Below are 12122 nucleotides of genomic sequence, written 5' to 3' on the forward strand. Positions count from 1 at the left end.
GTATTGTCCATAAGGAATGGATTGTACCAGTGTAGATGGATGAAAACTTGAGGCGTGGAGGATGGTGTTGCCAGCAGTGGGCTTGCGATGGAGCCCACTGTGGAGAACACCATCCTCCCCCCTGGTGACTGTGACATCAAGGAAAGTGACACAAGAGATGTCATATTGCATTGTAAAGGTCAGGTTGAATTCATTTTTGTTGATACGGTTCATAAAAGCGTCAAGAAGCTCGGCCGGTCCATGCCAAAGCATGAACACGTCATCGATGTATCGGACCCATAATCTAATGTGGTCCGTATACATCGAGAGCATATCATCATTTAGAAGGGCTTGTTCCCACTCCCCCAGGTACAGATTGGCGTAGGATGGGGCACAACAAGGGCCCATCGCTACGCCCTGTACCTGGAGGTAGTGGGAACCATCAAATGTGAAAACATTATGAAATAATATGAATTGTAAAATAGACAAAATAAACTCTCCGTATGCATCCAGAATTTGATTTTCTATTAGTGTGTGTCTGATGGCCGAAAGGCCACGATCATGGGGAATGGAGCTGTAAAGTGCCTCAACGTCTATTGTGACTAGGAGACACTCATCTGGGATCCATATATTTTCAATTCTTTGTAAGAAATGTATCGTATCACGTACATGAGATGGTAGTTGTGTGACCAGTGGTTTCAAAAAAGAGTCGATAAGTCTACTAGCGTTGTCTGTTAGAGAGCCTCGCCCTGAAATAATAGGGCGCCCTGGTGGATTAGTGGCGTCCTTATGTATCTTGGGGAGGGCATAAAATGTCGGGGTAATAGGAAAGGTTGTGCGTATAAATTCCCATGTGTGTTTGGGAATGACTTCGTTTAAGTAGGCAGTATCGACCAATTTGTAAAATTCGAGCTGATATTTGTTAATAATATCAGCTGGAATTTTCCGGTACCAGTTATAATTCCTCAGAATTTTTTGGCACATAGTCACATAGTGAGCATTATTCATGATCACCACGTTCCCGCCCTTGTCGGCCTGTTTAATGGTAATCAAATGATTAGTTTTTAGGTTTTCAATGGCCTGTCTTTGATTGAATGTTGTGTTTGTTTTGGTAGGTTTTTTAATTTTGAGTTTTTCAATATCTTTTGTTACCAGGCCGACAAAGGCGGCAACGTGGGGATTAGAAGTATAGGGAAATTTGTCTGACTTTTTCCTCAATTTAAAATCATCTCTTGAATGTATGGGTTTTTTAGAATCTGAATCGGTCAAAAGGGACGGTAAATCAATTCTGTCAATAAGGTCCTCGTTTTCCTCTAATAAAGAGATTAGTGTGTCTAATATAGGGTCTTTGTCAGAATGTATGATATTAGATGGATTCTCTTTGTTGAAGAGGATTTTGAAATTCAATTTACGAGCAAAAAGATTTAAATCTTTAATAAAATCAAATTTGTCTAGCTTTCTACTTGGGCAAAAACTGAGGCCTTTTTTAAGAACATCAATCTCATCTTGGGACAAACAGTGATCTGAGAGATTAATAATTGAAAGATCAGAAAAAGGAATTTCAGTGGTGGGTGCTTCAAGGGAAGGTGGTGCCATAGGTAAGTTTATAGGGGAGTGGTGGGAGTGAAGGTTGGTGCTCGTGCATGGATGAGCTCTAAAAAAGTAGTGTCTTGCAAATTAATTGTGGAGGCTAAAGAAACAGGTGCTGGGTTCAAATTAGAAAGAGATGTGTTAGCATCAGAGTTTGTGCTTTCTTGGGGTGTATCAACATTATGATTTGGTTTCTGTGTTGTGGGTTTAAATAGAGATAGGTTTGATCCTGTGTCGTGTTGAACATTTGTTTTTTTGGAGGATTGTCTAAGCTCGTGTTCTTCATGATGGGCCCGTTTGGTTGTTTTTGGTTTAGGCACGTTTGAAGGGCCATTTCTGGAGACATTTTTGGAAAGAGGTTGAGGAATAGAGGGACGATGTTCCTTTTGTGTCGATGGGAGGTGGAGAGATTTGTTTGTATTCCATCTATATGCTTTGTTTTGGTCAAAAGCAATGGTGTCACGCGCTAGTTTTTGTTGTTTTTTTATAAGGATATTGCGATTAAAAACCTCTAAATGGTCTTTAAGCTGTTTTTCTTTTATCGAAAACAGTTTGTGGGATTTATATTTTTGGAGCTTTTGACAGAGATTGGTAATTTCAATATCTAGCTTAGAGGCACGAGTGCTATACTCTGCGATGAGAAGAGTCATCAAGGTGGCTGAACATTCACTCAAAGTGTGTTCCCAATTAGTTTTGAACTCAGGACTCAGGTCCTCAAGAAGAGGAAACACCTGCATTCTGAGGCCAATTGGGTTTGTCTTATTTTTAATGTAGTCCTTAAAAGATTTAACATGCCAAAAATACGCGGACTTTTTTTCAAGGGTTTTGGATAACTGAAAAAATAGTGTAGACAAATCAGCTTCTACATACTCTTTGTCTCCAAAATCTTGTAAATATCCAGCCATCAGTGATTCCCACTCGTCGCCTACATACACAGACATGTCTAAATCTCACAGAGAAAGGGGAAAAAGGAGATTGAATCAGAGAGAAATGTGTGTGATTACACAAAATTTTTTATACAAAGTTATTGACAAAATTGAACAGAATTAGATCACTAACGTGGTCAAAATATATTTGTAAATTTAAATTGGGAAAACGCCACATGAACAAAAACGGGGAGTGGTATTTGCTACCTGGATAGATTAAACATATGTAGTTCATGTGGAGTGGTCCCTAATGTGCCACATCCCGAATGTAAAATCAGAAAAAAGAATGGGTTCCCCTATGGGTGGGACTTTTAAGGCACTGATGTATCAGAAAATACACATAGGTAAAAATAACAATGTCACTTTATTAAATGTAATTATACAAACAATTTTTAAAACATAAAGAATGGCAGCGGGCAAAGTTGGATATACATCACATTACAAAGTGAAGCGTTCACCATAGGACCCCCATGAATAAACACCCGACGCGTTTCGGAGACACACTCCTTCTTCAGGGGTGTCTTGGGAGGGTGGTCTGTGAATGATCAATGCAATTGTATATATTATACATGTTGATAAATTCAATCTTACAAGAAAGAATAATAAAGTCAAAAATTTATGCACTTACATGGTTCACTGTAATGGTTAAAACGAAAATGCCTGCCTGCACGGCTAAAAAACAGGACATGAACGATGCCAGCGTGGGTTTATGGTAAGCCAGTTAGATTTACTAGAATCGGTTTCAACCAGAAAAGAAGGAATTCTTTTGATTTGTAGAGTTGGAATCCAGTCAAGATTGCTTGCTCCCAAACCAATATATCAGTCTGGGTGGGGACAGCTGAAATCCCAAAAAGAGGCAGTCCTGCTGTGCATAAGCCAAAAAAGGGTTCGTGTTAGACAATATGTCATTTGGCCAAGGGGCTTTCTGTCTCTGTCCCTAAACTTGGCCAAATGACATATTGTCTAACACGAACCCTTTTTTGGCTTATGCACAGCAGGACTGCCTCTTTTTGGGATTTCAGCTGTCCCCACCCAGACTGATATATTGGTTTGGGAGCAAGCAATCTTGACTGGATTCCAACTCTACAAATCAAAAGAATTCCTTCTTTTCTGGTTGAAACCGATTCTAGTAAATCTAACTGGCTTACCATAAACCCACGCTGGCATCGTTCATGTCCTGTTTTTTAGCCGTGCAGGCAGGCATTTTCGTTTTAACCATTACAGTGAACCATGTAAGTGCATAAATTTTTGACTTTATTATTCTTTCTTGTAAGATTGAATTTATCAACATGTATAATATATACAATTGCATTGATCATTCACAGACCACCCTCCCAAGACACCCCTGAAGAAGGAGTGTGTCTCCGAAACGCGTCGGGTGTTTATTCATGGGGGTCCTATGGTGAACGCTTCACTTTGTAATGTGATGTATATCCAACTTTGCCCGCTGCCATTCTTTATGTTTTAAAAATTGTTTGTATAATTACATTTAATAAAGTGACATTGTTATTTTTACCTATGTGTATTTTCTGATACATCAGTGCCTTAAAAGTCCCACCCATAGGGGAACCCATTCTTTTTTCTGATTTTACATTCGGGATGTGGCACATTAGGGACCACTCCACATGAACTACATATGTTTAAAAAAAATCGCAATAAGCGTATTTTGTATTGGTTTGCGCAAAAGTTATTGCGTCTACTAACTACGGGAAAGATTTGTAGTTTTTATTGTTTTTTTTTTTTTTAGTAATGGCGGCGATCTGTGTTTTTATGCGAGACTGCGACATTGCGGTGAACAGATTGGACCCCTAACTGACATTTTTGACACTTTTGGGGATACCAGTGACATTGCTACAGTAATCAATGCTAGAAATATGCACTGTTACTGTAATAATGCCATTACCAGGGAAGGGGTTAACCCTGTGGGTGATCAAGGGGTTAAATGTGAGCCTAGGGGAGTGATTCTAACTGTGGAGGGCGTGGCTTCTGAAATTACCATAGAGACATGTAATCCTATATAGAAGGATCACATGGGCTCTATGATCATTTCAGGGAGAATGGTCAGCTGTGTTTACAACAGCTGACCATCCTTCTCTCTCAGCGGGGAACGATTGCGGGTGTCAGGCGGCAATCAGAGCCGCCCGCTACACCGGCTTCCCCTTAGCCTCCTGCTTGCGACCGATCTATAGCTACGTCAGCCTGCCGCAGTATAACTAGATAAAAAAAACTTTTGTGTGTAGCAGCCCCCTCTCTATCCAGCGATGTCCACGAGTGCCTCAGCCGCCTGGGACTCTCTCTCCCCTTATTTGCTGAGACACAGCAGCGGTGCAATTGGCTACTGCTGCTGTCAGTTAAACTCAGCTAATCAGGAGAGAGAGTTGGTGGGACCAAACTCTGAATGTCTGAATGGATGTACAGAGCTGCGGCTTGGCTAGGGTGCCCCCATAGCAAGCTGCTTGCTGTGGGGGCACGCAACAGGAGGGAGAAGCCAGGAACTCCAGCTGAGAAGAGGAGGATCCTGGCTGCCCTGTGCAAAATCACTGCACAGAGAAAGTATATATAACATGTTTGTTATAAAAAAAAAAGACTTTACAATCCCTTTTATTTCTGTATATCACTTTAATGCCCTAATGTAGTCAGTTTGAAATAGGAAAGCAAGGTGACTGGGAGGATCACTAGGTATTTCACACAAAGAAAGCAACTCAAAGAGAGCAGGATACTTCTTACTTCAAGGTAACACAGACACATATCAGAAATGTTAAATGTTGGGGTAACATACACTTTAAAGCGGGGCTCCACCCAAAATTGGAAGTTCTGCTCCACTCCTCCTATGCCACATTTGGCATGTAATTTTTTTTTGGGGGGGGGGGGGAGCGGCCAAGGCGATAAAAACCGAAATTCTCCTCCTCCCTCCCTTCAATTTTCTGGAGCATGTCACAGGTCCCAGAAGATTGCCCGACCATTAAAGCGGTTGTAAACCCTAGGAAAAAAAAAAAAAAAAAACCTGCAAGACAAAGGCATAATGGGCTAGTATGCATCGCATACTAGCCCATTATGTGTAACTTACCTTAGAACGAAGCCCCCACACGGACCCCCGGACATCGCTGCGGGCGCTGCCATGATCCCTCGCCGTCTCTTCCGGGTTCGGCGGCTCCGGCGCGGTGATTTTCCGGCAAGCTCCCGACAAATTAATTGAAGGTCCCCCCGGACCTTCAGAGCGCATGCGCCGCTCGCGAGAGCAGCTGCATGCACTGTAAATATCTCCTAAACCATGCCGGTTTAGGAGATATTATTTGTACCTACAGGTAAGCCTTATTATAGGCTTACCTGTAGGTAAAAGTGTCAAAAAGCGGGATACTTCCGCTTTAAGGAAGTGTGCCGCGCATGTGCAGGGTGCACCCAGCTGTGAAGCTGCAAGCTGTTACAGCCGGGCGCCCACAGTTGTAATGCCGCTGCAGGAGTGGAGAGGTAGAGAATTGATTGTTCAGGCAGCTACATTGCTGGACCCTGAGACAGGTGAGTTTGTGTTTATTAAGCTGTTGACTTTTAATAAACACAAAAATGATTGGAACTCTGCTTTAGGCTCGGTTTCCACTAGTGCGACTTGCGGTGCGACTTGACACATGTCAAGTCGCACAGCAAGTCAAAACCCATTGTTTTCAATGGGGCCCGTTTCCACTGCCGCGGCTTCAGTTGCCGCGACCTCAAAAGTAAATCGTGTACTACTTTTGAGCGCGACTTCCCTCTATATATGAGGGACAAGTCTAACTGAAGCCGCGGTTTACTTTTGCTACAAAGTCGTGCTAGAAGTAGCACGACTTCGTAGCCGCACTAGTGGAAACCTAGCCTTAGGCTTCATTCACATGTCAGCGTTGCGATCGCGGGCAGAATCACTGTGATTCTGCCCGTGATCCGGAAATCATTGCAAATCGCGGGACGCCTGTGCGTTGCCCGTGATTTGCAATAGCACCCCAAACGCTGTGCGATGTTGCCGTGATTTGCGCCTGCCAAATCGCGGTAACATTGCGCAAAAAAATGCAAAAAAAAAAAAAGCTTCTTTGGGGCATCATGCGTCCACCAGAACGGCCGATTGTTCGCCAGTCAGTACAGATTTCGGCCGACAGACAGCAGATTTGCAAGACTGGGCATGCTCAGAAAAGAAAAAAGACAAGGAAAGTTAACCATCACGTGACATCACTTCTGCAGTCGGCTGTTGTTGGCCGACAAAATTCGTGTGCAGTCTTTTGCAGTTTTCAACAGACACGACAGCCCTGGACAAAAGACGGCCGATCGTTCGGCCGACGATCGGTACGTGTGTACGGGGCTTTAGGCGCATGTTAAAAGAAGTATAAAAAGAAAAGATTTACTGGCAGAAGCAATAGGTGAAAATTGAGGAAAAAGCCTAAAAAAAAAAGAAAACAAATGCAGCCACGTGAATTGGTAAATTGCAATAAATACATTTTTTTTTGTTTGACTTTAAAACCAATTTAGGAAGATTGCTTGGTGAATTCATGTATAGGATATTTCTGTTTTCCAACCATTAAAGTGATGTGAACAAATCTGGCAATTGTATGAACAATTAACATATATTTCGTTTTTTTTATAGAGGAAAATATCTGCAGATAAGATACATGCACTCTTCCCAGATGATGAAAGTAACATTGTGAATAAATCCAATGCAGAAGGGGCAATGAAACCGTCATCACTCAGCAAAGCATGGAAAAATTGTGGCGAGGGATTTCAAAAGTGTCCAGCAGAAAAGGTAGCATTTTCCATAATGATGGCAAAAAAGCTAGATGCTTGTGAGTTAATGCCATAGAATAACAATTTTTTAGACTTGCGTTCCTGTAGGATGATTAGGAAGACAAAATCTGATCAATGTGATTGTTTTCTAACCCAAAGAAACACAAAGGCTGCAATTGCTGACTACCGCTTTTAAATATTAGTTTTCTGTGTGTTATGGTGGCCTACTGGCTTTAGCATTTTCAAACCCCCGACTTGGAATAACCACACAGATCAACAATGTCAGAAGAACCTATCTGCATACTTGTTACATGTCAATGTAGCACTGCCCCCGTAAGGACTGCCAGTTATTCACTCTATGGGTCCCCCTGAGTTACTAGCACACAGTCCTGACAGATACAATTTTTTAATTTCTCCACTCGACTCACTCCAATAATCAGTCCAGGGGTGTTTGGTTGTTTTGTGGTTTATTGTAAATTGAGGATAGGAGAAGGAAACAGTGGGATACTCTAATTTAACTATAGACAAACTTGAGGACTCCTATCTTCTTATACAGCCAGGCTGTTGATTCACCCTGCCACTTTGGATGAATTTGGATTGAGTCCCTTTTCCTAAGACGACTCGGTGAACAACAATTTTCTTCAGGACACTCTCCTCAGTATCCTCTTTTTCTTCCTCTGCTGACACTGACTATCCTACAAGCAGGGTGGCCCCCCTCAAGTCAGGCCTCTTGACACGAGTCCCTGTCCTCACGATACTGTAGTCCCAGGACACTCTCCTCAGTATCCTCTTTTTCTTCCTCTGCTGACACTGACTATCCTACAAGCAGGGGTGGCCCCCCTCAAGTCAGGCCTCTTGACACGAGTCCCTGTCCTCATGATACTGTAGTCCCAGGATCTCCAGTGTCTCCCCTCTTAGTCAGCTCTCCTAGACCTCAGGGTTAAGATCCTCCCTGCGACTGCATGACACCTCTACAGAGGAAGCAGCCGTCTGCCTCCCTCCCTCTCTGCTCTCCAGCCAAAGACCCTGCAGCACATGTGCTCCTGGCTTTTATTCTGTATCCCAGAATGCACCGAGGCGACCTGCCCTCTGCCAATCTCCAGGACTGTATCAAAAGCCTATGCACCCATTCGTCAGATTTCCTCCCACTGTCCAACATGCCTGCCTATTGGACCAGAGTGAAACACTCCTCAGACTGAATGAATCGCATACTGAGCACATTGAGCAGACCTCAATAATAAATCCTGCTCCCTGATAGGCAGAGAGCAATATAGATTTACCTGCAGCTCCCGTGGTAAGCTGACAGAGCTCCTACCTATACTCTCTCACTGGCACCTACCTAGGAGGGTGCTACATTAATGATGATCGCAAAGAAACTAACATTATCACAATTGGATAACAGCAATCGCAGTCTTCAAGTTTCTCACATGATGGGTTTACTTAAGGACCCCTAATTGTTTTTACCCTTTAGCGCTGGGGCCTCCTGGCCCTTTAAGAGGTTCCAGACGCCAGGAGGTGGGCATTTTGGTTATGTGACTGCCATAATTGGCTGTCACAGTGGTCACATGATTGCAAAGCTCCCTATTGCAAGTAGCAATCACGACGGGACGGGAGTGTGCAAGGGTGCACGCTCTCGGCATGGCATTGTTTACATTTTGGTATGCGTATATAGTTACATAGTTAGTGAGGCTGAAAAAAGACACAAGTCCATCCAGTTCAACCTATGATGTGTGTGTGTGTTTGCTTTTAACCGTACATTGTATACCCCTGTATGTTGTGGTCTTTAAGGTGTCCATCCAATAGTTTTTTGAAACTATCAATGCTCCCCGCTGATACGACTGCTTGCGGAAGAGAATTCCACATCCTTACCGCTCTTACAGTGAAGAACCCCTTACGCACTTTAAGGTTAAACCGCCTTTCCTCAAGTTTTAGTGAGTGGCCACGCGTCTTATTGTATCTCCTTTCTCTGAATAGTTTGTTCCTTATGCTAGGGTCGCCAGTACAGTATTTGTACATTGATATCATATCCCCCCTCAATCGTCTCTTCTCCAGAGAGAATAAGTTCAGTGCTTGTAGTCTTTCCTCATAGCTGATGTCCTCCATTCCCCTAATTATTTTTGTTGCCCTTCTCTGGACTTTCTGCGGCCTCTCGGCTTTAAAGCCCATCCGCCAACTGGCTGTATATTTGCGTATGACTGGTGTGAAGAGGTTAATGTTGCAATAAACCCAATAACCGAAAATAATATATTACAGCTTACCAGTCAATCTGGGAAAAAGTTAGAGTTAGATGCACCAGCAGATATTTGGACTTGATTAAAAAAATTAAAACTGAGCTCCAGCTAATATTTTAAAAGCAGTTAGTTTCTATCTGGGATAAAAACAGCAACTGACCATTGTAAGCACCCCTGTCAGTGCTAAATGACACCCTCAATTTGCTGGACAGCTTAGTCTGTTAAAGGAAGTTGAAGGCAGGATCACCAGGTAAAAATAAAGGGGGGAAGCCTAAAAGAGAAAACTAGTGTAACCACGATGTCTACAAACTGATAAGCTGTAATACCTTTTTGTTTATGGGTTTATCGGTTTAAATCTTGTTCATGTGACTGTAATTAAATCCACCTATATATTTATGCTATGGGTGTAGTAATTTAGTGAAGACTGCAAACAAATGTTAAAAATGTGCAAGTCCCTTTTGATTAGGCCAATATGTGAACAGCAGAAATAGTACATTGTTAATTACTGCACAGCATTAATTTGCAAGTTTCTTTTTGTGAGTTGTAATGCAAATGAAGTGTACCTCAAAGGTAACCCATAGTTCAGATATGCATGTTGGAATTTAAAGCGGTTCTAAAGCCCTACATTTTATTAACTTAATGCATTTTGTGCATTAGGGCAAAAAACCCTCTGTGCTACAGGATCCCCCCCCCCCTTTCCCTTATACTTACAGTGGGGATCGAAAGTTTGAGCACCCCAGGTAAAAATTTGCATTAATGTGCATAAAGAAGCCAAGGAAAGATGGAAAAATCTCCAAAAGGCATCAAATTACAGATTAGACATTCTTATAATATGTCAACAAAAGTTAGATTTTATTTCCCTCATTGACACTTTCAAAATTACAGAAAACAAAAAAACGGTGTCTGCAAAAGTTTTGGCACCCTGCAGAATTTATAGCATGCACTGCCCCCTTTGCAAATCTGAGACCTGCCAGTGTCATGGATTGTTTTCAATCATCGTCTGGGAAGACCAGTTGATGTCAATCTCAAAGGTTTTAAATGCCCAGACTCATCTGACCTTGCCCCAACAATCAGCACCATGGGATCTTCTAAGCTGTTGTCTAGAAAACTGAAACTGAAAATAGTTGAAGCTGGAGAAGGCTATAAGAAGATAGCAAAGCGTTTTTCAGATGTCAATATCCTCTGTTAGGAATGTAATTAGGAAATGGCAGTCATCAGGAACAGTGGAAGTAAAGCAAGATCTGGAAGACCAAGAAAAATATCAGACAGAACAGCTAGCAGGATTGTGAGAAAAACAATTCAAAACCCACATTTGACTGCACGATCCCTCCAGAAAGATCTGGCAGACACTGGAGTTGTGGTACACTATTCCACTATAAAGAGATACTTGTACAAATATGATCTTCATGGAAGAGTCATCAGAAGACAACCTCTTCTACGTCCTCACCACAAAAATCAGCATTTGAACTTTGCAAATGAACATATAGACAAGCCTGATGCATTTTGGAAACAAGTTCTGTGGACCGATGAGGTTAAAATTGAACTTTTTGGCCGGAATGAGCAAAGGTACGTTTGGAGAAGAAGGGGCACAGAATTTAATGAAAAGAACCTCTGTCCAACTGTTAAGCATGGGGGTAGATCAATCATGCTTTGGGGTTGTATTGCAGCCGGTGGCACAGGGAACATCTCACGAGTAGAAGGAAAAATGGATTCAATAAAATTTCAGCAAATTTTGGATGGTAACTTGATGCCATCTGTGAAAAAGCTGAAGTTAAAGAGAGGATGGCTTCTACAAATGGATAATGATCCTAAACACACCTCAAAATCCACGGGGGATTTCATCAAGAGGCGTAAACTGAAGGTTTTGCCATGGCCCTCACAATCACCTGACCTCAACATAATTGAAAATCTATGGATAGACCTTAAAAGAGCAGTGTGTGACAGACAGCCCAGAAATCTCAAAGAACTAGAATACTTTTGTAAGGAGGAATGGGCAAAGATACCTCAAACAAGAATTGAAAGACTCTTGGCTGGCTACAAAAAGCGTTTACAAGCTGTGATACTTGCCAAAGGGGGCAGTACAAGATATTAACTGCAGGGTGCCCAAACTTTTGCAGACGCCATTTTTTTGTTTTCTGTTATTTTAATAGTGTAAATGATGGAAATAAAATTTAACTTTTGTTGACATATTATAAGAATGTCTAATCTGTAATTTGATGCCTTTTGGAGATTTTTCCATCTTTTCTTGGCTTCTTTATGCACATTAATACAAATTTTTACCTGTGGTGCCCAAACTTTCAATCCCCACTGTACCTGACCCAGATCGCGATCCAGCGATGTGCACAAGAGCAATGGCTCCCACTGTGGTCTTCCTGCTCACTGGGCAGATTGATAGCAATAAGAGCCATTGGCTCCCGCTGCTGTCACTCGAATGCTGTGGCAAGGAATTGGGGCGGGGCCGAGCCTTGCGGTCTGTGTAAATAGATGCAGACAGGGCGGCTCAGGAACAAGCTCACACAGGTGCCCCCATAAAAAGCGGCTTTCTATGGGGGCACTCGCTGAAGAGGAGGAGCCTGGCGCACCAGCGGGGGACCCAAGAAGAGGACTGCTTTGTGCAAAACCATTGCACAGAGCAGGTAAGTATGTCACGTTT

The 12122-nt window shown here is 42.5% G+C and overlaps 1 protein-coding gene across 1 annotated transcript in view; it reads left to right on the plus strand.

The window, feature by feature from the left end:
* SPIDR (scaffold protein involved in DNA repair) overlaps window positions 1-12122 on the plus strand; it is a 1142289-nt gene that overhangs the window by 31422 nt on the left and 1098745 nt on the right. The window contains exon 2 of the mRNA XM_082258691.1: window positions 7102-7257. Within this exon, the coding sequence (XP_082114817.1) occupies window positions 7102-7257 (156 nt within the window). The remainder of the gene's footprint in view (window positions 1-7101; window positions 7258-12122) is intronic.

Source organism: Pelophylax lessonae (assembly GCF_965119305.1).
Source record: "Pelophylax lessonae genome assembly, chromosome: 5".
NCBI lineage: Eukaryota > Metazoa > Chordata > Amphibia > Anura > Ranidae > Pelophylax > Pelophylax lessonae.